This window comes from Pteropus medius, unplaced genomic scaffold, assembly GCF_902729225.1.
Source record: "Pteropus medius unplaced genomic scaffold, Ma_sr-lr_union100, whole genome shotgun sequence".
Classification (NCBI taxonomy): Eukaryota; Metazoa; Chordata; class Mammalia; order Chiroptera; family Pteropodidae; genus Pteropus; species Pteropus medius.
The window spans coordinates 1-26,071 of record NW_024348660.1 but is presented as its reverse complement, the minus strand read 5'-3'; the positions used below and the strand labels follow the sequence as shown (position 1 = coordinate 26,071).

Genomic DNA, 26,071 nt, shown 5'->3' with positions numbered 1-26,071 from the left:
TCCGTGACAGGCTGGACGTGGAATGTCACCGACGAACACGTTGGAATAGACGGTGCCCCGCACTGCGTGAGGAGCTTGAGAGAGGAGCAGGCATGAGCAGGAATGAACCGCATGGTGCCACGAGACCCTCCAGGAGCGTCTCTCTGAGTCTCTCTCTCTATCCACAGTGTCCGACCAGGCGTTTGTCACGCTGGCCACCAATGACGTCTACTGCCAGGGGGCCCTGGTCCTGGGCCAGTCCCTGAGAAACCACAGGGCCACCAGGATGCTGGTGGTGTTGATCACTCCTCAGGTGTCCGGCCTGCTCAGGTAAGACTCGGAGGCGCAGCTGTGCCCCGCTGGGTCTTCCTCCTGTCGAAGCGAGGTCCCCTACGCACGACGAGGTGCCAGGGATGGGACCTCCGGCACTCAGTCTGGGCGTCCGACACGCGTCAAGGGCCCTCGAGTCGTCACCCAAGCAGGGAACGCTGCCGTGCTGTGTGACACAGCTCAGAGGTCTGGCACGCAGCCGCCCGCTGTGACAACTGCAGACATTCCAAAGCCGGCTTGGGGGGGCGGGGAGGGGAGTGTGCGGAGCAGCTGTCGTGAAGCAGGCTGAAGGCCGAGGGACTTTGAAAAGCAACTGCCGGGAACCAAGTTGAAGATGTAAGCCCCAGAGCCACGACCACACGTTTGGCTGTGTCACGTGTCCCAGCGGGCCGACGAGGACTCTGCCACGCGTCGGGCCTCTGTCCTGCTCTAGGCTTGGCCCCTGGGACCACGCGTGTGGTGTTTCTGGTGGCCGTGCATGGTGTTCCATCGTGCCGGTGGCTGCATGTCTGCGTTTCCCGTGAGCCTGTGAAGAGCTCAGCCGGGCGGCCGAGGTGACAGCCCGGAGCGTGGCCGTGTGTCCGTGTGCTCGGTGCTCGGTGCTCGGTGACGCTCAGGAGCCCGGTTGTCATGTCAACGCCCCTTGGGCAGCGGGGTGGTACGGCTCAGAGCCCAGCTTGCTCTGTGACCTCTGTCCCTCTAAGCTCTGCTCTGCCACCTACTCCCCACGGTGACGGACTGTGAGTTACCTTACGGTGTGTGGTCATCGAGGCTGAGGCGAGGGTCTGAGGAAGGACGGGGAGACTCCGGTGTGGGGGACACTTAGGGGACACGGCACGGGCCGAGGCTGAGTGGCACTCCCCGTTGGCAGCCAGCCACTTCACGCTGCAGGGGACCCAGCATCATAGATGGACGGGTGGCCTTGCTCTCTGCCGGGAGCTCAGGACATGGCGGCTGGAGTCAGGGGCTGGCCATCACCAGGCAGGAGTCAGGGTCTGGGGTTTTTTTTTTTGGCATTGAGAACAAACATCATCTGGGGACATGGGGATGCCCCGAATTCGAAGACGGCTTCAGGCAGTGTTGGGAGGACCGGTCCCAGTTAGCGCTGGCTCCGGGGAGTTCCTGCCCTGCCGTTTGCTAAATCGTTAAAGGACAGACATCAGATTATCTCATTCAGCTGTCCGGTTTTCCATTCGAAAAGGGGAATTCTGGTCCTAAGCGCGTACTTACTCAGGGGACCGGGAACCCGCCCCCTCCCGAGGGGCCATTGCCGGGAGAGCCGACTTCCCACATCCTGCAGGAGAATTAAAAGCAGCAGGGAGCCTCAGAGACCGGTCTCCGGCTCAGCGTGGCCTCGTCACTCTCAAGTCCACGAGCATAGAGTGCTTGCGACTGAGGGCGACGGAGACGAGTTTGGGGGAGACCCACGTGGTGGTCTCCGAGAAAGACGGGCTCGTTCAGAAGAAGCAGGGTACGCGGACAGACTGAGCTGAGAAGCAAGTGGCCGTCAGAACAGGGAAAGACCGACATGGGCAGAGGCGCGGAGCGAGTAATGGTCACTAACACGTTAACCGCGTGAGAGAAGTCGTGACGTCAGATCCCGGCAGATGCTGGCACTGTCGCAGGAGAGATTTGCAGGGAAGGGATCTGTGGAACAGATGCACGAGGGGAGAGGCTCCGAGCCAGTGACCTCGTCTCCACAAGCAGAGACGCATCTGCGGAAAGTGTCCTGACGTTTTGTTTCGCAACCGATGAGGCCGCATTTGAAGGAGCAGCGGAGGAAAGTGAGCCTCGAAATCCAAGTAAAAACCCAGAACATGGATAAAATTTGACGCGTTTCTGTCGTGGCAACGGTAAAGATTTCTGTATCTCTCCGAGACGGATCGAAGCAGGTTCGTCTGCCAAGAGGACACAACACATCTGGATGACGTCAGACTTCTGTACTACGGCGTCCGCGGATGCAGAGAAGGCTTCGGCGTTGCAGGCGGGGCTGGCGTCTTATGGGACACGTGACGTCTTTCGCGGTCATTGTGAGGGTCGAGGACTTATGCGCTGTGGGTCCGGTGGGGACCCTCGGACGCGGTGACCGTGACTAAAAGCCACCAGGAGACCACCGCCCTTCCGGGCTGCGAGGTGCCAGCGCGAAGTTGGGGGGACGAGCCTTCCGCCACGGGGCCCGTGCTCATGGCGTCAAGCAAGTTGCATTGCAAAACCTTCATCGCGCTCCTAAGAATTTGCTTTAGGGACACAGGCGGTGCCGATGCAAAGCATTTGAGAACATAAATTGCAATGGTATTTGTAGCGACGTAGAACGTGGCTCCCCACCCACCCCCATCGTGAGCATGTCACGAATTCCGTAAATGGCTTGGCGGAAAGCGGGGGGTGGGGGGAGGGAATTTGTGGCGTGATGGCGCTTTCTTCGCGCTGACGTGACTCTGAATGCTGTTCGACGAGAAAGCGTGAATACACGTCCGGGAAAACACCACCAAAAGGTATAAAGAGGTGGCCAGCAGCTCCGACAGCTGTGCGTTAATAGGAGTTTTCATCACGGAAATGAAGAGCAGACGGGACGGTGTGGAGGGAATGCACAGCTCACGTCCCGTGTCGCCTCCGAGAAGGGGTTTTCGATGCAGTGTCCCGTGAGCATCGCCCTGGTTGAGGCGGTCGACGCAGAAGTTTCGAGACACAATCATCTCGAAAGGAGATGTCCGTATTCAGCCCAGTGAGTGTAACTTGAAAGAAAAAATAGAGATGCTCGAAATATGCGCAATGCCAGCAATTTTATTTAGACCATGGGGAAAAACGTTGGCTTGACGATGTCCTCGAGCAAAGTGAAATGGGACTCTGAGGAAGCGCAAACCGCATGCACGGGGCCGCGCTGAACGAGTCACTGTCTACACCCGAGAGTGAGTTGTATGGGCACCGGCGTCTGATTATGAAAATGGCCTTGAATTACCACGGCCCACGGCAGCTGATTGGGGAGCAGAGAGTGGGGTAGAGAGGGGGACGTCTGGTGACACCACTGTCCTGTCTGCGGTGACGAGATCAACGACGACTATTTTTACGTGCGGTCGAAAATAGAAGTTTCAACGTGTCTGTTGACCGTTGAAAAGCCGTAGCAAAGGAATGTGCAACTTTCGCAGCATCGGTGGGCAATGCGTGGCATGCAGAAACCATCTCCTCCATGCACTGCAACGTGGGGGACAAACTATGGTAAATACAAGGAAAAAAAAAATCTGTAGGACTCGAGTTAAATATCCCCATGATCGTGGTGAACGTGAAAAGATTTAAAAATCTTTTTACAAAGAGAGACACTCTCAGCTCGGGAAAATGAGCAGAAAATCCAGCTGTCGACGGTACACGGACCATCCTGAGAGCAGAGGCTGCGCGTCTGACCCCGCGTGAGTCTGTTCCGCCGTCGGGAGCTGGAGCCCACGCCCTGCCTCGCGCTGCCCCCCGTTCCTCGTTTACGTATCAGGACCTTGGCCTCTTTTAAGGGAACCGGTTCGTCGTTCCGTGGGATGCCTTTCCGTGAGGCTTTGTCTGGTGTTTTCTCGTGATTAGATGGAGCGCACACGTCCTTTTTTTTTTGCTAAAATAAATGAATAAATAAATGATAGTCCGCAGCCTGGACCGTTCCTCGGCGTGTCTTGTCTGGGAGAGTGTGTGATGCTGCCGTGTCCGGTTATTGGTGACATCGACTCGGATTCCTTTGCCACGTGCTGTCCATGGGGTTTCTTCGTCCACTGTAAAGTTATGATTTTTTCCCTCTTTTTAACCCATTTCTCATTTACAAAAAAAAAAGCGTGGCTCGCTGCCGGCGTTCATTAAATTTTACATAAATACGCTCTCTGAGGCTGAAGCAAATCTGACTGGTTTTCCACGTGGCAGTAAAAGGCACAAGTTCTTGGAGTTATTGCTGAGCAGACGTGGCCTCTCGTCACGGGAATGGACACGTACATCGGATTCATCGGACGCCTCTTCCGCGGTCGACTGTTCGGGAAGGATATGCACATCACGCGTAGGAATGCTGCGTTTTCTAGGAATTTGACATTGTCAGCGATCCGGAATTACTCTATTTTGTAAATGCAGGTACCGGTACTGAAAACAGAAAGCTATTAAAAAAAAAACAAAAAACGATGTCGTTTCTTCCTAAAAACCATCGACATACCAGAGTGATGCGGACCGAATAACGAAAGCGAGACGTTTCGCGGCAGACCTCGGGGTTGAGGTCACGACCGTGACGTCACTCTACACACTGTAGCCAGAAGCGCCCGGCGAGAGTTCTCGGGGCAAACGGGAAACGGTTTGATGCATAACCGTCTTGGGGGACGTACCATTCGACTCTGGAAACGTGCTGTTTCTCCTCAGCACCTTGACCACCGCGGGGACCGACCGCTGCTGAGTGTGCTGTGGCGTACTTGGCACTGCTCTTCGCCAGGTCGCGGTGATGTTCGGTTTTTCCCTTTTCTTCTATGATTGGGACTCAGAATTCTTCTGTAACGAACACCTGCTGCTTCTTCCCCGTTTACTTCCTCATTCGATTATGACGTCAGCGTTGACCGATGAATATTCGCTGTACCCTTTGGGTTTGCTCTTCCTTGTCTCGCTCAAATTCTTTCCGCTTTGGGACGTCTCGTGATGGTCTCCCCGTATCCGTGACATGCTCCCAGCATTTTTTTTCCCCAGCCCTTCGTAAATTTTCTCTCATCGCAAGATATTCTAGGCGATGATGAACGATCCTTTACGCTCAATCGATCGATCCATCAATCAATGGAAGAGAGGCCGTTTTGTCTTGGTAAAAGGCGTTTGTTCACAATTTGAACCTCGGCCGTGCAGGCCGCCAGCAATGTGGCTTTTGAACGCAGAAAGGAAACACCGATAGAGGTTTGAGTGCACGTTGGTTGGTGGGTTTCTGCTCAGCCTGCAGCCCTCAGTGCCGAGGCATTTTGGAAAAAAAAGCTAATAGTAAAAATAAAATGAAATAAAATCGCCTTCCTAAGAGGGCGGCTGAGTCCGCCGGTCTCCAAACGTGCCCGTCCGTTTTTCTCACGCTTTCCGAGTCTGCGCTAATGTCGAGAGCGAGGGACAGGTGGGGACAGGTGTCCCGCCCGCGGCCAACGTTCGCTGACGTGCGGGCGTCCGCGTCCCACGTCTGCGAACCCCGGAGGGCTTTGCTGTTGCAGGCGCGGGTCCCGGCGGCGCATCCTCCGCCATCCTCCCAGAGCCGGGCGCGTGTCTTTCCAGGGTCGTCCTGTCTCGGGTGTTTGATGAGGTCATAGAGGTGAACCTGGTCGACAGCGCGGACGACATCCACCTGGCCTTCCTCAGGAGACCCGAGCTGGGGGTCACTCTCACCAAGCTGCACTGCTGGACCCTCACGCAGTACAGCAAGTGCGTGTTCCTGGATGCAGACACCCTGGTGAGTACGCCGGGCGGGGGGATGCGAGGCTTGGGTGCTACGCACCGCTGTGGGTGTCCCTCCTACAGCGGGCTGCTGGCTCTTGCTGGCGGATTCGCGCCGGGCGACGTGCATCTGTCCCCCGCCTCAACATTCAGCCCGTCAAAACCAAGTGGGACCTCGCCACGAGCCTGGCACGAGTCCGCGCCGAGGACGCGGAGGTCCTCGAAGTCACATCACTTCCCCAAGCGCGGCTTCCGATCACACGATTTCACCGACGCCAAGTCGAACAATGACCAACCAAAAAGGAATCTTCCCTTGATTGTAGATTGAATCTCGTGGTCCTCATTGGACGGCCGCGGCTGGCTCGTTAGGCTTTGCGCCCCACGTGTCATCTGGGAGAGTGGCCCGAAGCACATGTGCCCACCGTGGGCGCTCTCCAAGACGGCCATCGGCAAGCCGGAATGTAGACAGCAGTTGGCGTTGGGAGGCGGGGGGTCCGTTCCGGGTTGTGCAGACGGCTTCCTGTTCCCCCAAAAGGCACAGTTTAGGGAGCCGACGTGCGTTGCGGGGGCCTGCAGCCGCTCACCAAGCTTTCCCGGCTGTCGACGGATGACGTCGCGTTGCTCTGCAGACCTCTCTGTGGCCGGGCGTCCGCGGTTAGGGGTCTCATGTACGGTCAGGAGAGCTCCGTAGAGGGCCGTAAGGACCTGCAGAAGGTCAGCAAGTCTCAGAGGCGCTGTGAGTTCGATGGCTGGGGACCCACCGGACAGCCGTCTTGCTTACTGTGTCCTCCGTGTTGCGTGGGATCCTGTGCCCCGTAACAACGGGGACGTCCCAGAGCTTGCTCAGGCAGATGTCCACGGGACAGGCTCTAGCTCCTGCGCTAGAAATCTTTGCAGCACGTCGCTGCACAGAACAGGAGATCAACTCGCGCCCGGGTCCCGTGGTGTCACGCAGAGAGGCAGGACCCGTGAGATGCCCGCGGCTGCGGCCGGCAGAACGTGACTTGCCGGTGACAGCAAACACTTTCCTTTGTACGTGAGGAGAAAGAGCACGCTCTAGAACAACCACGCGAAGTCTAGTATAGTGCAGACAGGAACCGCGGGCGTGCCCATTTGTTGTCCTCATCAAGCGCCAGTGCCGAGCGTGACCGTGCGTGCTGCACGTCGCTACGGCTGGCCGTGTTCACAGCGGCGTAGTGTGTCGTATCCCCACGTTATGCTGGCTGTGACTTTACGATGCCCACAAGGTCACCACATTTTCCCGCTCCGTTATAATCCTACGGGGCCGTCGGCGGGTCCTCGGTCCGTCGTTGGCCGAAATGTCGTTACGTGGCACACGACCGTGCGAGCCCCAGATAAAACAGTCGCTCAGGAAACCGGGGAGGGGGGTGGGTTCTGGTCCTTAGACGCCGTCACCCGTCTTCAAGCCCGCCCTGGATTCCTCACGGGAGAACCGGGCGTCACAGAGCTGTTCCCCAGGGTCCCCTGCTGTCCCTCGCCAGGTACTGAGCAACATCGACGAGCTGTTCGAGCGTAGCGAGTTGTCCGCGGCCCCGGACCCTGGCTGGCCGGACTGCTTCAACAGCGGAGTCTTTGTCTTCCAACCTTCTCTGGACACGCACAGGCTGCTGCTGCAGCACGCCAGCGACCACGGCAGCTTCGACGGTAGGTGCCGAGAAGCTGGACGTGCCTGTCCCTGTGTCCCTGTGCCCCGTCCCCATCACGTCCAGGCGAGGGGGAGGGTGACGGACGGACGTGAAGAAGCTGGTAAGCAGACGCGCCACGAGAGAGCCACGGAAAACATCTTCTGCGGATGGGAGGAACGGCTCCCCGATTCTGCTCACGGGGCGTGCGCTGGCAAATCTTCCCTAAAATGCCAGGCGCTACATTTTTAGCTCGGCGGGCCACATGGTGTCCGTCACAGATACTTAACCCTGCAGTTGTAGAGGGAACGTAGCCAGTGACGAGCCGTGAGCCAGTGAGCGTGGCTGTGTCCCAGGACAGGCTTGTTTACGAAAACAGATGCAGACGGTAGCTGGCCGGCCCCGCATGTAGAATAAAGGGGAACTTTAAAGTGAGCCAAGCAGAAGGCAAATATCGCATGTAACGAGCATCGATAGACAGGGACACTGCTAGGATTTTTGTCACGCAAAAGGAAATACTAGACCAATGCAGAATGGGTTCTCGGTAAGGCTGAGGAGTTAACAAAGCCGGCTGAAAAGGGGGAACGGAGGATTTGGGGGGGACGGTGTCTGATTTCATTAGCGATCGTTTGGATTGTGGGTGGGGAATTTTGGAGAGACGACGCACTCTTTAAATGAACGGCGTTAGTCAATGGCATCCGTTAATGATAGTGGCGGTACTCATTAATGGCATTACCGTAAGTGGTCTGAATTCATCGTCGTCAGCGGTGTCGCCATAGACGGTGACTCAGGACCGGCAATTGATAAAGATTGATGGCAATTGGTAAAGATCGAAGTAAGGTCCACGTCCGTGGTGACGACTGTGTTTTGGCGGACGGGGAAGAGGGACATGAGGTCGAGAGGGACCTGGGCCGTGCTGGCTTCGGGTGTGGCCTTCCCACGAACCTCGCACGCGGCTGGGGCCTTGCACGGTCCAGCGCTCACGTCCGCGGGTGTCTGTTGTGTCCCCAGGGGCCGATCAGGGCTTATTGAACAGTTTCTTCAGCAGCTGGCCGACGGCCGACATCCGCAAGCACCTGCCCTTCACCTACAACCTGAGCAGCAACACGGCGTACACCTACAGCCCGGCTTTCAGGCAGTAAGTTCATGGCCGCGGCCCCCTCCCCCCGACCCCGAACATCCTTCTGGGGCTGCCGCCGAGGAGCGAGCTCATCTACTGGAGTCTGTGTCCGCTTCGGGTATATTCAAAAGGATCGGTCATTCATTCCCGGGCTCGCACACCGCTTTAAATGATCGGTGGTCACGGCAGCCAGGCGTAAGGGGAGTGGTCCCCAAAGCGTTGCCCAGGGAACCCCTGGGGGTTCCCCCACAGCTCTGTCAAGTGTCTGGCAGTCAAAATGACTCAGAGAAATTAATTCTAAGATTTTATTTCCCCTCTTCTCTCTCTCTCTCTCTTTGTCCCATAAGCATACAGAGGGGTTTTACAGCAACGGTCTCGGACGTGATACAGTAATACACTGAATGCGGAGCCAGACACCGCGAACCAGCTGTGTTCTCTTAGAATGGGCGGTGTCATTAATTTTTTACAATTCTTTGAAAATATAGTTATTTTTCAATAGCTCTGCTATCCATCATTAATCGCGACGATGAATGGTACAGCAGAACAGTCAGAAACGAACGTTCCCATCTAATGGGTGGGTTGTTTTTCTAACGCATCGATAGAGACATTTCCTCATTTCTCAGTTTGCATTTCCGGTGCAGTTCATGTGTGTAGACTCTCGGTCCTCGGCGGTCGGTCTTAAGAATGGCTAGAGGTCCCGGAACCAAAATATTTGAGATCCGCTCTAGGTGGCGTTGTCGTAAACAGAATCGGAAACCCGGGGCCGAATCTAGAGGGTGAGCGAGTGTGAAGCAGGCATCTTTAACGGCAGCCGTTTAAAGAGGCAGAAAGTGGTTTTTCAGGAGGTAAAAACAGTGCATCCGTTTTCACACGTGAAGCACCCATGGCACGCAGATATGCAGTGTGACTGTGGTGTTAAAATTTCCTGGGAAGGTGATCACAGACACAAAAAAAAAATGTCCAGGAACGTTCTGGATGATGAGGGTGGTGATAATAGAGAAAATTTTTTTTCAAGGCCGAGAACGGAAAATTCGCAATCTTATAAAAAGAAGCCAAGTTTGTGGTTTGCAGCTTTCGTTATATACTATAAAAGGGAGTATTATTATCTTTTGGTCCCTTTTCTTAAGGAGATGATGATTTGGCCTCACGTACCATTAGTCTTTACGAGACTGCCCACTTATTTTTCCCGTTTCCAGGACGGTCAGTGGCTCACGGCTGTGTTCCTCGGCATCTACACAGTGAAATGGCACCCTTAATGTCGATTAATTTTTTTTTTAAGTATGTTTCAGCGAAATATCTGTCGGTCCAAGGAGTAGCGATGCCACGCTCGTCCCCAGCACGTGAGCCGCACGTCCACACGCCGCGGCCTGTGACGCGGGTCCCCGTAGTGGCCGGGGGCTTTCCGTGCACGTCCCGCCCCTTTCGAGCAGAAAGCAGAGCCTTTTTTCCGTGTCCTCCTCAGGTTCGGTTCCAGCGTCAAGGTGGTCCACTTTTTGGGGTCCACGAAGCCTTGGAACTATAAGTACAACCCGCAGACCGGCTCGGTTCTGGACGGCAGCTGCGGGCCGGTCCCGCAGCACGAGGCGTCCTTCCTCAACCTGTGGTGGGGCGTCTACCACGGCAGCATCCTCCCGCTCTACGGCAGCGTCCGCCACCAGGACCCGCACGTGCCGCCCGGGCGCACGGTATGCGGGACACTCCGCGGGGCGCCGGGCGCAGGGGCAGGAATGTAGTCACTCCGCACGGTGACGACACGGCGGTCCCGGGCAGAGCGTGGGTCACGATCACAGCGCCCTGTCACACACGTGGACCGTACGTCATATGCGATGCCAACGAGACCGCGATTGGAAACTCGAAAGAAAATAGGCAGAGTCGAGAATAAAACAGCAGATAAAAGCTCCTTTATTCTGTATAGACGCTGCTTTTCTGTTTTCTGTGTTTCATGCAGGAGGATGCTGGACAGAGGCAACTTTTCCTTTTTTCTTTCGGGCTTAAAATAGTGACCGTTTCATGGGCAGAAATGGCGCCGCTGAGAGGCAGGGGGCGGACACGTAAATAACACAGAACTTTAAAATTATTGAAATTAGCCGCCCTCAGCAGGAAAAGAGCCACTCGCAGGTCGATGGTGACGGTGACCGATTACTGTGTCGTCGGACGGACATTTTCCGCTTTAGACCGTCCGTCGACTCTGCCGTTGGAGGGAGCGTCTGAAGAGGGCTTTGAAAAATTGTCGATCGACACCGACTCGGTGTTTTGAGACACGGAAGGATAACCCTACGCTGTGAAGTGTCTGCCCTCGACTTAATGTGCACACATTCGCCTCGCAAAACATCTGTTGAAATTTGGTCTCAGGGAACTGTTTCCTGAGCTTTTTTTAAAACTACCACGGTTCCTGACAAATATCAGGAAATGCAGAGCTTGAACCTGTACATAACCTATGAATGTGCTGAGTAGGCTGTGCCTGGCCTACTCAGCACATTCATAGGTTACGTACAGGTTTTCGGGGACCGTGTCGCAAATCCGTGTGGCATTCCTTCGATGGCCTTACATTTGGAGAACACGGATGGCAGGGCTGGGGAGCGCTGGCCACACACAGGGTGGGGTGGGTCCCGGGGCTCCGAGGGCAGCCGGAGGGGTGCAGAGGTGTAAACAGGACTCACTGAGCGTGTCCGCTTTCCGTCCAGGCGCACCGCAGTGGCGTTGGGGAGCCGTGTGCAGATCCAGCAGCCAGAGCCGAGGGGCCGGGTGCAGATTCGGTGCCTGGTGTCGGGGAGCCGTGTGCAAAATCAGCAGCAGAGCCCGGCCAGGCTTGGCCCGCTGCGGACCCTTCGGAGCCGCCCGTGGCCGTGGCTGGGACCCCACCCTCGCCTGAGAGAGGCCATTCGGAAGAGGTGAGTACCCACGTTGCACGCAGGTGTGACGGAGAGTCAGTCTGTCCCGTCACCGGGGGCCCTGCATTTACTTAGCTGGTGGTGCAGCCACTCGCTGTGCTGGGTCACATGGCAACACCCCGGTCCCAGAACCTGCACACGCTGCCTGACCTGGGAACGGGGACTCGGCGTGGGTGCTTCGGTCCTGGGCGATGTGCGCTGCTCCATAGGATCTGCAGGTGTCTTGTCACGAGGTCGCACACTTCGAACTCACTTAGGTCACGTGGGTTTTGAAACCCACGTTTCAAACACATCAAGGGCCGTGCTACGGGAGACGGTCCCGCCTTCTTCAGGAGGCATCTGCAGAAGGAACGCGGCTCTGCCGACGCCCGGACGTGAGCCCAGGCACACGCACGATGGCGGTCTAGCCTCCGCAGCCGGCACGTGTCAGTCTGCCGGGTTCCAAGCCACCGCGTCTGCGATCATTTGCCATAGGAGACTCCGACGCATGTTGAGAACGGGTGACCAGTCTGATCTACTCATCGGGGGAGCCCAGAACCTTCAGGTCCGAAAGGCCAACCTTCTATGCCGCTCCAACCCGGCTTTCAGAGAGCTGTCCCCAGAACCCCAGGCTTGGGACGACTTGCATAGGTTAAGATCAGGCCGTCTGCTCATCCCCACTGAGGCTGGATCTGCAGAAGTCGGTGCGCAGAGAACAGAAATCACTAGATTTGCCAAATCGAAGCGAAAAAACATGAAACACGCCTGTTGTTCTTCCGTGCCGATTTCCGGCGAACGTACTGGACGGATGCTCGCTGTTTCGAGATTTCTTATTTTCTGTGCTCACAGCGAGAGGCGCCTGGTCCTCTTTGCTTCTCAGGGGAATCATTACCAGGCCATCGGCCGGCGTGCGCGTGCAGGCACCGGATCGAAGGCCATCCGCAGCTTTGGCCTGTGCGACAGCTGTTTCTTGTTGACTGTGAACAGCCGAGGATGCTTAGATTCCAGCCCACGCGTTTGCTGGAAGGCAGACCGCTCGGTACTATCACACGGAATAAATTGTGTCCAGGCAACTTCGCGCATGAGTCGATTTGGAGTCGTGATGTCGCAGCCATCTGACCAAGGTGAACAGACCGTCGGTCTTGGGGGCCGAGGACGGGGGCGGAGAGAGGAAGCTTTTCCCGAGCTCTTTGTTCCTCCCATGGAGAGTGTGACGGATGCACACTGCGCTCCGCAGAGCTGGATGCGGCCCCCGCACGTGCCAGTCCGCGTGGGTCAAACATGGGATGGTGCTCATTCCAGGAATGTGAAGAATTTGCCCGTCGAGCTCTCGTGCTGAGGCTCCAGCTGCTCCCGGCTCTGCCACGAGGAGCCAGTAGGAGCCGCTAGGAGCCCTGTATCGCAGACAGCTCGGGGCGGTCAGCGTGGGGGCGAAGCACAAGGCAGCAAAATGAGTAAGCGCAGAGTCGCCCTAAGCTGCCCGGGAGGCCTGTCTGCGGCCCACACCCCGGTATTTCAAGCCGGGGTGGGACAGATACAATATCGACAAGAAAAGGTATTTCTGAGACTCGGCGTCACCGTCGGCGTCACCGTCTGTCCATCCCTTAGTCCCACTTGCCCTGTGTCCCCCTTCCCAGCCTGCCGCACTGGGTCGGGAAGATCAGCTGAAAAAGAAAAAACAACTTTCTGTTGCTCGGGGGTTTTATTTCGCACCCGGCCGCGTCTGCAGGTCGCTGTGCGGCATCCTGCCACCCGCCGGCCGATTCTTGCACCCGTGACGCTGCGTTTTTTTGAATTTTATTTGGGGGCGCTGGAGCCCAGTGTGGGAAAAATGAAAAGGAGACTCCGTTTTGTTATTCCTGTGTAGAGGCTGCTTCCTGGGGCTGGGGTCGTGGCTGCGTGACATGTCTGCCCGGGTCCTCGGCGCTACGATGTATTTATGATGCACACGTACGTAATTAATAAATATATATGTTACACACAACTTTATACACTTATCTAACATATATACTTACATATTATATGTGATATATTATATGTGATATATTTATTTTATATTTGTTTTACATGTCAAATCAATATATAAGATTTTTCATATCTATGTGTGTATTTTTTTTCCTGTTTTTTGGAGCGGTTCGGTCTTTCTACTCGTGTTTTCGTAGGAGCTAAAAAGGGTACGAGCAGCCTCGCCAGTCGCTGAGTCCTTTCGGGCCGTTGAACAGGTCCGTTCCTCTCTACGCTCGGCAGCCACCGCCTCGGGGAGAACGGACCCGTGGCCAGAGCTTAGTGTGTCACGCAAGGACACGTGTCCCTTCTCCTCGCTGCAAGTCCGTCCCCTCGGGCCGGGAGCGCGTGTGGGTCGCCCCTCTCCTCCCTGCGTCCTGTGGCTATGCGCGGGCCGCTTTCCAGCCTGCTCCTTCCAGACCGAGTCCTTCTGTCATAAAGTTTCTCTCCGGCCTTCAGCCCTGTCTGTGCTTTGAGCCAAGAATAGTCTGTCTTGTTACCAGTTTGCAGCCCTGTCTTTCTAGGTGACCCACATTTCAGCTACTTACCGGGGGAGGCGGGTGGATGGATCGGCGGAACCATTATCATGGTCGGATAAAAATGAGCGGCGTTTGCCAGAGGCGCATTTGATGTCGTGTGTGCGGCACGGGCACGCGATCCCGCGTGGGCTCCACGTGGCCTCCAGCCTCTGTCTCGGAAGGCGGCACAGAAGGCAAGTCGCCGTCCTCTGTTCCTGGGACGCGCGGTGCCACGTCTCGTTTTCATCGTTCCGCGGGTGCCTCCGCTCCCGACGTCCGCCGCGTTCGAATCAGCCTGCGCGTCTCGTTTGCAAATGGTAGCGTGACGTTCTCTTCCTGCCGAAGTTCAATCCGTCAGATGCTCACGTCCCCGTGGAGACCAGCGGGGAAGTTATGCTGTTCTCTGACCATTTCTTAGCGAGGAGATAACCCCGCGTTCAAGCCTTTCAGAGGAAGCATTGGCCCAGATGGAATGTATTGACGGCTTCTCCGTTGAGAGAAACGCAGGTGATAGTTTTGGCCTTTTCCCAAATCCGATTGGACGACTCTTTCTCTGGAGCGCCTACTGTGTGCTAGGCGGAGGGACCCATCACATCGCAGCAAATGTCTGTGCTCCACAGTATTAAAGAGACTGAGTCCCCGCGAGAGAAAGTAAGTTATCCACCTCCTTTGACTTGTGGGTGTCACGATTCAAATCTCAGACAGTCCCCTACCCTGCCAGGATCCGGTAAGGAAATGCTCTATCTTTTGTGGGATGCGTGATTTCAGCTAGAATGGTGCATTCGTCTTGTTCATCTGTACATAGAATCCACGTTGTTTCCATAAACTTTGCGGATCGCGGATGAATTAATGGCATCGTTCGCATTGGGCTCCAGAGGGCTGGGGGTTCAGAGAGAGACGGGGGTTCCAATCCCCGTGTGTCACTTGTGACCTGTGGCCTTTGTGACGAGTCTCGCCGCCTGAAAATCACACTTTTCGCCGGGAAGCCCAGGAATCGAGCGAAGATCGAAAGGAAGTCACAATACGCTTCCGAGTGTCGCTCAGGGAGCGGTGAGGACCCTGCGCGATGAAACGGAGCTGCTGGGGTCCCACAGCTCCACGCTTCGGGTACCCGCGCCACGTGGCTCCGCGCCCTCACTGTGACAACTTCATTCTGCTTGTGGATTTTACGTACAGGACGGACCTGTGGCAGAAAGCGCTCGCGTGTTCATTTGCGCTTCCGAGTTTATGACGTCGAAAAAAATTAAAGTTAAAAAGAGAAAAAGCAAGTCCGCGATGACTTCTGTAGTCTCCCTGAATTCAAAAAAATTTTTTTTTCCCGACAGCTGTGGAGCCATGTTTAAGATAAGTCTTCCGGAATCTTGAATTTCATTTTCGTGTCCCCCTAAATTTTCCTTCTCGAATCCGTGCTTCTGTTAGCCTGTGTCATGGGATGGTGTCCTGTCGCTGAGGGCACATCTTCGTGACCTGTTCCGTAGGCGTTGGGTATAAGCTAATCGAATTCCTCTCTGAAAAGCGACCCTTGATCTCTCCCGGGAGAGCCTGTCGTGTCTCCCTCGTGTAAGAAACGGTGGGTGGCTGGCAGCGAGGCCAGGGGTGGTGACGCGCAGCCCCTCCGGAGCCTCTGCAGAAGGCTACAGTGTCACCCATAAAACCTCATCTTATTTTGCCCCGGGGAAAAAAAAGAGCTCTCTGTCATTCTGGTTAAGGCTACTGTTTTCGGAAGCTCCCCTCGGACTCACGATGGGATGGTTCTATTTCTAGAAGCCGGTGGATAAAACAGAAGGTGGCCTGTTGGACCGGTCCGCGGAACCCAGCCAGGAGCCCCCTGTGGAAGTGACCGGGGACACCGGCCCTCAGGACGCGCTGGAGGTGGTATCTCGATCGTTCACCTGTGTGGCGGTCCCGCTGGGCGCCCTCCACGGCCCCGGGGTCGGCCGCACGCACACGCCAGGCCTGACCCCGTGTCCCCGCCTCGCCCAGTGGCCTGCCTGTCCCCCTTGCCTTCCATCCGTCTGCCGTCTCTGCCGCTGGCCTTTTCCTGGGCGCTTGCTCCGTCCTGTCTCCCTCCCGCATAATCGTGTCCTTTTTCTCGTGAAAAGCGGTTCTGCAGGAGTGAACCAAAGAGCTTTCCTTTCTTCCCGGGGAGCGTGGAGAGTCATGCCCAGCGAAGCGTGGCGTCCACATCGGGCTGTGGACCTGCGATCCCAGGGCCGTGCGCCCCTGTTCCTTCCTTCGGGGCGGAGCGGAAGCCGCGTTCCTCCCGAGGCTGCGCCGCGCGCTGTTCTCTGCGTGGACGCCTTGCGTGAGAGCGATCGCGTGGCGTTGTGCTTTGTTTCTTATGAATTTTTATGTTTTCCTGATGACGATCTTTTAACACCTTCGGTCCTTAAGTCGTAGGAGGGGACAGCTCGGCCGCGGCATGTTGGGCTCATGATGAAAAGCCGTGCTGGACCTTTCTCCTCGTGCGCGTCGAGGGTCGGGGCGGGGGGCTCGGAAGCAGTAGGAATGTAGTCCTCACGGTTGAGGAGGCGGCACGTCCAGGATCGAGGGATCCCCGGATTCTGGGTCTGGCGAGGGCAACTTCCTGGCTCAGAGGCGGCATCACCTCCCCGTGCCTCACGTGGAGGAGGGCGTGAGCAGACTTCCTGCGGCCTGTTCTACGAGGCATGAACCCCTTTAATCTGTCTCCTGTGGGTTTAGTTTGCAGGCCCCGAACCCAGGAGAGCTGTGCCCCTCGTGATCTGACCTCCTCCGAAGACCCCGCCTCTTCGCCCTGGCACTTGGGGGTCGGGTCTCAGCCTGCGGATCTGGGGGAGACACAAACAGTCACTCCATAGCGACATCTATGGGACGAAGGCCACCAGCTGATGCAGGCTGCACGGGGCCGTTCCCAGCCCTGACCCTGGAGATGATGCGAATGTTTTTTCTCATTCTTGCTGGGTCAGGGTGGCAGACACCAGTAGCAGTACGGCGAACTGCCGCGTAGAGGTGTTGGGGACGCGATTTCTGCTGGAAGCCCGCTGGTCGGCGTGTCCGGGGCAAGCCTGCCCGCTCCCCGCCGTCACCCCGCACGAGGATTTTGAGACGGCACCAACCGCGCGTGTAGTGACGAGCGGGTTACGGTGTAGCAGTGACGGCGGGCAGACCCCACGCCGTGGACGGCTCCGCCGTCGGGCAGGTGTGGGAGGGCGGGCGAGCGCCTTCCGTCGTCCGGGCGTCCAGGACGTACAGGCTGAGGTGCCCGCGGGAGACAGCGGGAGGGAGGTGGCACAGCCACGTGGAAGAAAACCCCGGGCGGTGCCTGGCTCTCAAAGCTCAGCTCCCGTCTTCCCATGGCTGCTACAGCTGGCAGCTCCCAGGACGTGGCCCCCACACCTTCCGTCACAAGGTGGCACCCAGTGACGTGGGCGTGGGCGGCACCCAGGAACCAGTCCCAGCAGCCAGTGGAGCGTCAGCTATTCCCTGTGGCACAGACGACGCTCGTCCTGTGTCTGAGCATCTCCCTGTTCTGCGAGGCTGAGGAGGCTGCTGCTCTCTCAGACACCTCTCTCGGCCCCGATCACGGGTGGCGCGGCCGCCGCACGCGCCCCGCTGACCAGCCGCGAGGGGCGGGCCGCTGTGGGTCCCGCTGACTCCACGGCGTTTGCAAGCCCGGCATCTCGCGGAGCCCAAAGCGACGTGTCCCTACAGGGCAGTAGTGCCGAGCTGTCTGGGAAAGGTCATTTCTCACTGTCGCAATCTTTTCGGCCGACAGGACGGCTGCGTGGGAATAAAACGAGCAGGGATGGGTCCAGGGAGCAGACTCTCCCGTGTGGAAACCTTTTCAACCCACCGTGGCGCATGGACGGGAGAAAGCACGCGATGGCCACAGACCCTGCACCTTAAGCATCTGGTGTCCACCGTCCTATCCCGGACACTCGGCATCTGGGAAATACCCGAGTCCACTCAGTGTGCGCGCGTGTGTGTGTGCGCGCGCGTGTGTGTCTTTTCGCACGTGTGAATCATTATTACCACATGTGTATTTTTAACTGTTCTTCTAGTCTTTGAAGCAGGTGTCTTTATTATTTTTTATTGACCCATGGGAGTCCGTAACGGAAGTGAGGTGAGTGTGTGCGCGTGTGTTTGTGGCCACACGCTTGTGTGTGTGTACGTGTCCTTTCGTGCATATCCCTAAAGATGGAAAGGCCTCTACGGCAAGGAGAAAAGTATTTAAATCAGTATTTTAAATGGCAATGAATACTGTAGGCTTTATTTATATAGGGCGAATATTGTAGGCTTTATTTATATAGGGTGAATACTGTAGGCTTATTTATATAGGGTGAATATTTTCATTTCACGTGATTTGAAGAATAGATTTTTTTTTTTGATTGCTCGATTATATATCGTGCTGTCCTGGAGAGAAGCTGTCCCACCACGTGCCTCTATTTATGGTTATGTATGGTACTAAACACTGAGGTTTTGGTGAAAGTAATCAGTATACGTGTCTGCAAAATGGGTTAGTGGCTGAAAATGGAAGCAGTCCTTGGGGATAAAGTGAGCGCGTGCACAATGACATTTTACTGCCTTTCCAAAAACAGGCCAGCCACGCCTTCGTCTAAGAATCTTATATCGAATGCAAAAGAAAAACAGTATTTTCCTTCTCTGTTTGCTTTCTGTTAAATCGACGTTTGCATTTTGTCCCAGAGCCAGGCGTCCACGATTAGCAGCTCCCTGGGAACCCAGGCCCGTCGGCAGGGCCCTGTGCCGAAGCGGACGGCTGCCCCGGGGCGTCTGTCCCGCCGGGCGGTGGGCAGTGTCTGAAGCCGCGTCCTGCCCGCTTGTCTCTCCTAGGTGGACCTGGCCATCTCCGTCGCTGAGATCTCCATCGAGGAGAAGGTGGTGGAGCTGAGCTCCGAGGAGCAGAGGAGGACTTGGGAGGAGGGTCGCATCGACTACATGGGCAAAGACGCGTTCGCCCGCATCCAGGAGAAGCTGGACCGCTTCTTGCAGTGAGCGCGTCGTCCGCGACCTCCAGTGCTGTCCCAGGGAGAAGCTGTCCCACCACGTGCCTCTATTTATGATTATTTATGGCCCGCCCACTCGAGTGCCTCACAGATGGAACGGAGACCCCGGTACCCGCGGCTCAAAGTCCCCTGCGGAGCCGCGTCCCCTGCACGTCCCCCGCCTCCGACGGGTCGGTTGTTCCGGCCGCCCTGTGGGCAGAGGAGGCGGCGGAGCTTGCGGTCGACCCGGGATGCTGGTTTAGCTCAAGGGCGCCCGGGACGCCGCCTGGGACGGGGGCTCCCGCGGTGTCCGCGCTCTGTAGGGTTAACGTGCCAGGACGTTTCCTCCTGTCCCTAAGCTGGCGGCACTGCGGCGTGTGCTCAGGACCTGTACCTCCTGTGGCCGTAAGTGCTCACGCAGCGTAACCGCGACTGGCCCTCGGACTTCGCGAAGCGCGTCTCGGAAAGGGCGGAGCCGTCGTCACCCGACGTCCAGCTGCCGCTGACCGACGGCTGGTCTGGCAGACGCTGGCAGAACGTGGAGGGAAGGTTCTAGATGGCTTGCGCAGTGCAGCCTCCTCTAAATGGGTCAACCTGCTGGTTTCGAAGAGACGAGGGTTTCATTTGATTGACTTCCGGCGACAGAACAATCGTGCGTGATGATGCGGAGGCTGTGTCCTTGGAGGGCAAAGCATGGATGGACGGATGGATGGATGGAGGGATGGATGGAGGGAAGGATGCAAAAATCTGCCTACCACACTCTTCCCTGACGCAGCTGAGCCTGCTCACTACCTCAGCTCCCGCCAGCGTGTGCCGTCACGGGGCTGCCCGCGCCACGTCACCTCGGCCCTTTCCGAAGACTTCTCCGTTTCCTGAGACTGGACCCTTCGAGCCAGGAGAAAGCCTCGCCTTCGGCAGTGCGCCGTTCTGTGCTCTCGCGCTGGGACAGCTCACGGGCTCTCTCCTTTGTGGCCACCACAGTCATCATTAAAAGAGGACAGCACTGTGCTAATAAGAAAGAATTGTGGGTTTATTTATTTCCTGTTTCAAGGTGGGAATGGGTTACTTATCAGGCGTGTACGATTCAAAACCAAGGGCCGATCAGATAGAGGTTTGGGGGAAGGTGCGAGAAGCCTCTGGGGAAACTCAGAGGCGGGGGCGGGCCGCACTCCCGTCACCTGGAGCAGCTTAGCTTGGCCGGGACAGGCTGGCTGAATGGGTGGCATCGGGACAGGTATCAGCTTGAGCTGCGGGAGGGTCGCTTCTCTGGACGTCCGGGCGTGGATGACCGCAAGTCTTGCTTGGTGCACACGTGTGATTCTCCAGGGGTGAATCGGAAAGAGCCATCGGGATGTAGCCTCAGCCGGGTCGGGTAGGTTGGCGATCGGCCGTCACGAGGACGCCGTACGTTTCTTCCGGAGAAAGAACAGGGGTGTGGTCCATGCGGGCGCCAGGACAGAAGCTGGAGTCGGGTGCACTTGAGAGGGAGGTACGCCCCACGGGAGTACGCGTCTGCCGCGGACTCTCCGGAGAGGATGCTTCGTGGGTGGCGGGCGGTGGCTCATTGGCTTCAGATGCACAATCGACTCGGTGCCAGCTCTGCATCCCAGCGTATGCCGTGCCCTTTGGATGGATGCTGCCGTGCTCCGGTGAGAATTTATAGCAGTGGGGTGGCCTTGCTCGGCCGTGTGTGTGACACAGTGTGTGTCACCCATCAGAGGGAGATTCTGTATTTAACAGGGAGAGGGAACGCGGGTGTCAATGTGCTTCACTAAATTTAATTACCAGATGGGTTTTTCGGAATTGCTAGTAGAAGAAAAAGGCATACAAACATCATTGGCCTCTTAATATGACTCATCCATCCACCCATCTGTCCACCCATCCATCCATCCACCCATCTATCCATCCACTTACCCACCCACCCACCCACCGTCATCCATCATCCATCCATCAAACATCCATCCATCCATCCATCCACTAATCACCACCACCCCTTACCATCCATCAATCAATCGCCCACCCACCCCATCCATCACCCCACCCACCCATCATCCATCCCACCCATCCATCCACCCACTTACCCACCCACTTACCCATCCATCCACCCACCCGTCGTCGCGATGTAATCCGTCAGGAGTCGTCGCCCCCGCCCGTCCGTCCGTCCGTCCGTCCGTCCGTCCATCGCGTCCGAAGTCCGTCCGTCCGTCACGCCGCTTGCGCCCGCCCGCCCGCCCCTTGCCGCCCGTCCGTCCGTCCGTCCATCCGTCCGTCCGCGCCCCGCCCGCCGCCGCCGCGCCCTTCCGACCGCTTGATCGCGCGCCTTGCGCGCCGCCCGTCCGTCCGTCCGTCCGTACTTGCCGCGTCGTCACTTGCCTTGCCCGTCCGTCCGTCCCGCCCCGTCCGTCGCCCTTATGCCCGCCTGCCGCCGTCCGTCGTCCGCTTCGTCGTCATAAAATTTTATCCGTCAAATTCGTCCGTCAGGTAAGTCGTCAATGTCGTCCGTCCTTCGCCGTCACTTGCCCCGTCCGTCGTCTGCCGATCCGTCCGTCCGTCACCCAACGTCGTCCGTCTGCCGTCCGTCAAATCCGTCCGTCCGTCCGTCCGCCTTGCCGCCCCGTCCGTCAGGTCCGTCGTCGCCGTCCGCTTGCCGCCCGTCCGCTCGTCCGCCCCGCCGCCCCACCGCCCCATCCGCCCCGTCCGCCGTCAAATCAAATTCCCGCCCCGTCACCACCCGCTTACCCGTCCATCCATCCATCCATCCATCCATCCATCCGTCAAACCGCCCACTTAAATCACCTACCCACCCGTATTCATCCGTCATTCACATATGTCATCCGCCCGCCATCCACGCCGCCGCCACTCCCTCCGTCACCCACCATCAATCCATCCAACCACTCGTCCATCCATCCATCCACCCATCCATCCATCTGTCCACCCGTCCGCCTGCCCACACACCCACCCATTTATTCCTACTCCATCAGGACCTCAGCTGAGCGGGGCCATCAATTCCATCCATTCCAATGGCTGTCACCTTTAACCCCAGGCAGATGTCCACTCAGGTGCTCTCGGGGGAGGGTGGGTAAAGAATTCCGGCCCCCGTGTGGAAGGGTCCCCAGCACCCGCTGCTCGTACCTGACGCCGTGCTCGAGCGGGCTCAGCTTCGTGAGGGAACAGGATGTTTGATGTTTGCTTTGCCGCGATAAAGCAGTCGGCGTGTCATTCCGCTGAGAGGTTCGGGATCTGTTCGCTGGCAACGGAGACCCGCCCGGGTTCCTTAGGCAAAACGAATGATCGGTGCTGAGCACGTGCGGTCACTTAGCTGTGAACAGAGGATGCGGGCAACGGTGCGTGAAAGGCACGAGCCCCGGGCTGGCCGTGGGGACAGGCGGCGGGCCGCCAGCAGCCCAGTCCGGAACCAGGAAGCACACAGGGCGAGCCCAGCCAGGGTGGCCCTCGGCTGCCCTCCGTGGGGGAAGGCACGACATCCTGATCGACTGTCCCACCTTGTACCTTGCGGGGACGGGAGACCCAAAATGTTGGGTGCCAGTAACCAAAGCACAGGAAGAGACCACAGGGCGAGAAGGAGCAAAGCCATGCCTGTCCTTTGGCCAGAGGACACGTGGCTTTTTTTCCACACGCCAGCGGCGAAACGCCCCACGCGACCGACCCCCACTAGCTCCGTGCAGGCCGAGCGGATGACCGGGCAGTGGCCGGTGACACATGTGGGCACCACCTGGAACGTGTCCAGGACCTGGCGAATCACCTCTGCTCCGGCCCCGAAGCCACATCCAGGCGTGCCGAGAAAGCTCGAACGCAGTCAGCAAAGTCCGGCCGGGGCAGGGCACGGGGACGGCCGTGCGTGTGCCACTCGTCACGGCCGCGTTCGGAGGCCTCTCCCGGCACGCCGCATCTCCTGACCCCTGCCCGGTGGCTCGAGGGCCTCTGGAGATGCGTGAAGACCCCCCGCACGGGAAAAGCAGACGCTGTTTTGTTCAGAGCTGGTGAGGAATGATCCCAGCGCAGCGGGAGGACACGCATGCCGGGGGTTCACGACGTGGCCGGGTCGCTCCCCGGGAAGCGGATGCCCCTTAGGGTCCTGGGGGTGAGCAGCGGGGGGCGGGGCGGGTGCGAGGCGTTATGACGTGAGTCGACGTAACGGCCGGGGGTGTCTGGGTGTCTGCTGAACATTCGCTGAGCGTGAGCGGGCTCGGTAAGGCACAGGTGGGCCTCGTCTAATCAGTTGAAGACCCGGGCAGCAGAGAAGGCTGAGCGAGAAAGTGTTGTCTCTCCCTCTCTGCCCGACAGCCCTCGAGCCGAGACGTCAATCGTCCCCCGCCTTCCAGTCGGACTCGAGCTGGGACTCACCGCATCGGCTTTCCTGGGGTCTCCAGCTTGCATGGCGGATCCTGTGACTTCTTGGCCTCCGTGATCATGGGAGAAATTTTTTAATGATAAATTTAGTCTCTTTCTATCTTTTTATGTGTGTATATCGGTAATCTACCTATGTTTACATATATTTACATATATTTACATCATCTATATCATTTACATATCACTTACATATGTATATCTTCTGAATTTATATATAAACTTACAGATCTAAATAAATACATGTAAATATAAATATATAAATACACACACACACACACACACACCCCTATGAAATCTCCAGCTGGTTCTGTTGCTCTGGACAACGTTATCTGAGACGGGTAGTCAAGCTGGAGACCGGATTTTGTTAATGGCAGGGGTCGGGAGTGGCCCCGCCACAATCTGAAGGCAAAGACAAGAATAAATGTTTGACATGAAGGCAGTGTTTGTTTTGTGTCTTTTGGATTAGAAACGTGTAAAAGTGTAACAACCCCCATGTGCATCCTTGCATGAATGGAGAGTGGAATATTACGCAGCCATGAAAAGGAGCGAGGCACGGACACGTGCTACGACGTGGGGCGGACCCTGCACACACGACCCCAAGGGAGACGTCAAACATGGAAGGTCACACAGTGTGTGAGTTTGTGTCCGTGACACATCTAGTACAGGGACGTCCACAGAGACAGGAAGTGGATTATGGGAGGTCCGTGGAGGGTGGGGAGAGACTGCCGATGGCGACGGTGTCTCCTTTTGGGGTGATGAGAATGTTCTAGAACCAGACAGATCGAGGCGATGGTTGCAAAGCTTGTGGAGACACTATGCCGCTGATTTATTCAGTGTTCAACGGTTAATTTTACATCGTGTGAATTTACCTCAATTTCAGAAGTCTTTTCAAATTAAGTAAATAAAAATCACTTTTAAAAAGCGAGCGGAGGAAAAGCCAGCACCGGCCGGTTGGCCACGAAGGTGACCCAGCAGCATCTCTGGGAATAGAAGGTGGGTGGACGTGGCCTGTCACCCCCTCCCTAGTGAGGATGGTCGGGGCCATGGTCAAGCGTTTGCGGCTTTGACGGTAAAATTAATCTAAAAAGAAAAGGCCTTTCAAAGTCGAGTTCGAGCGATTAGCCTGAAGACATAACAACTCAGACAGGGAGCGAGCAATCTGCACCCAAGACTGCCCGCGTGCAGCCCCGCACTTATAAGCACCGTAGACGATCGCGTCCTGCCTCGCACACAGGTGCCACCAACACTAACAGGAGCCGAGCTGGCACACTGTGTCCCACAGTGGCTGCAGCCTGTCCCCCCACCGTCGATGTATGAGGGTTCCGGCCCCGCCCCGCCTTCTCACCCACCACCATTATCTGTCTTTCTCTATTCTCGCCATCCCTGTGCGAAGTGGCATCTCGTGGTTTCGATGGGCAGGCCTTTCTCTACGGGCTCACGAGACTGAGGACATATTCACGTGTACTTACCGGCCCTTCCTACCTGGTCCAAGAAAATGTCTGTTTCCATCTTGTGCCGACTTATTGGATCATTTGTCTTATTACGCAGCTGTATTCTTTTGGGAAAAAAAATATAAAATGAAAGATATTTTTACAATAAAATTTTAAAAAGTGTGTGGCTTCCCTCTTCATTTTCGTCACTGTGCTCTTTGGAGCCCAAATGCTTAGATGTTGATGATCTCTCACTTATCAAACATTTTTTTTGTAATAGATCAGTCTTTTGGTGTCTTATCTAAAAAAAAAAACCCTTTCTAACCCAAGAGGACAGTTTTCTTCGGGAAGTTTTGTAGATTCTACTCTTAAGTTCCGGTGTCTGGTGAGTTTTGGGTCCATTTTCGTGCCTGGTGTGAGACGCGGGGTTAAATCCGTCTTGGGACATGAAGACATCCAGCCGTGGTGGCACTGTCTGTTAAACCCTGCACCGCATGTCTAATAGGCTGGGAGATGGGACCGGCTAGAGCGGACCCTTCTGCTAAATTGTCCTAGTGCGAATGTTAGAGTGGATTTTCCCACAGCGAGAGGAAGGAGGTGCAGGCTGCCCAGCCCCGGGGCTTCAGAAACTGCCCTCCATTTTCCTGTCTGCAGACTGAGCCCCGGGGTCTGCGGGAACAGACCGTTTCAAGGCGGATCAAAGCAGACACAGGAAGGGAGGGGCTGTCCCTCCACGAAGCGAGCCCGCCTGACGGGTCCGGCCACCTGCAAAGGTGCAAATCATGAGACAGACCGCAGGTTCCTGGGGAGTGAAGTTTTACTGGCTCCATAGTGAACCCCCTTATCTTGACCTACACGCAAACACCAGATGGGCAGGCCTTTGAGATAAGGCAGAGCCCGTTCAGTGTGGTGTCAAATGAAGGCTGTCCCCACCCCTGGCCGGCCCCCTGCTGACCACAGCGGGTGGGGGGGGACCCCAAACCCCATCCCGGCAGCTCTGCTTCCTCCCACTCTGGGTGTGGGGTTGTTTCTCTGTTTCGTCTCCCCTCACCCACCCACTGTCCACCCGAAGGTTCCAGAATCAGTCTGGAACACGTAACTCGGCGAAAAGTGTAAGATGAAAAGACACAGCTCGAAATGCTGACGGCCTCCCGTGCGTGGAGAGAGGCCGCGTCTGAAGAACCTCACTCGGGAGCCTGCGAGAAAGTTCTAAAAGCTGTAAAAATGACAAAGCCCGAAAGGAGGTTTGCTGCAAATGCCAGGTGTTTACGAGCCGGCTGGAACCTGTAAACAGGAAGTGCGTCCACCTGTGTCGCTGGTTCTACAGGCGTGGTTAACGCTGGGATTTCGAAGGAAGGAAAACAGGAAGCTGGGCGTTCAAGTCTGTTTGTTGTTTGGCAGGTATTTTGTTTTTT

The 26,071-nt window shown here is 56.7% G+C and overlaps 1 protein-coding gene across 3 annotated transcripts; it reads left to right on the top strand.

Annotated features, from left to right (window-relative positions):
• Positions 1 to 75: 75 nt before the first annotated feature.
• GYG2 (glycogenin 2) lies at positions 76 to 19,874 on the top strand. Of its 3 annotated transcripts, none has more exons than XM_039880385.1 (8): positions 76 to 309; positions 5,557 to 5,731; positions 7,218 to 7,380; positions 8,370 to 8,496; positions 9,941 to 10,163; positions 11,163 to 11,369; positions 15,638 to 15,742; positions 18,704 to 19,874. In XM_039880385.1, the coding sequence occupies exons 1-8, from the start codon at positions 266 to 268 to the stop codon at positions 18,863 to 18,865; spliced, it is 1,206 nt and encodes a 401-aa protein (XP_039736319.1). In that variant the 5' UTR covers positions 76 to 265; the 3' UTR covers positions 18,866 to 19,874. The 3 variants fall into 3 exon arrangements, with proteins under 3 accessions (XP_039736319.1, XP_039736320.1, XP_039736318.1); XM_039880384.1 differs by having other exon boundaries at positions 78 to 309; positions 15,635 to 15,742; XM_039880386.1 differs by lacking the exon at positions 15,638 to 15,742.
• The last annotated feature ends 6,197 nt before the right edge of the window (positions 19,875 to 26,071 follow it).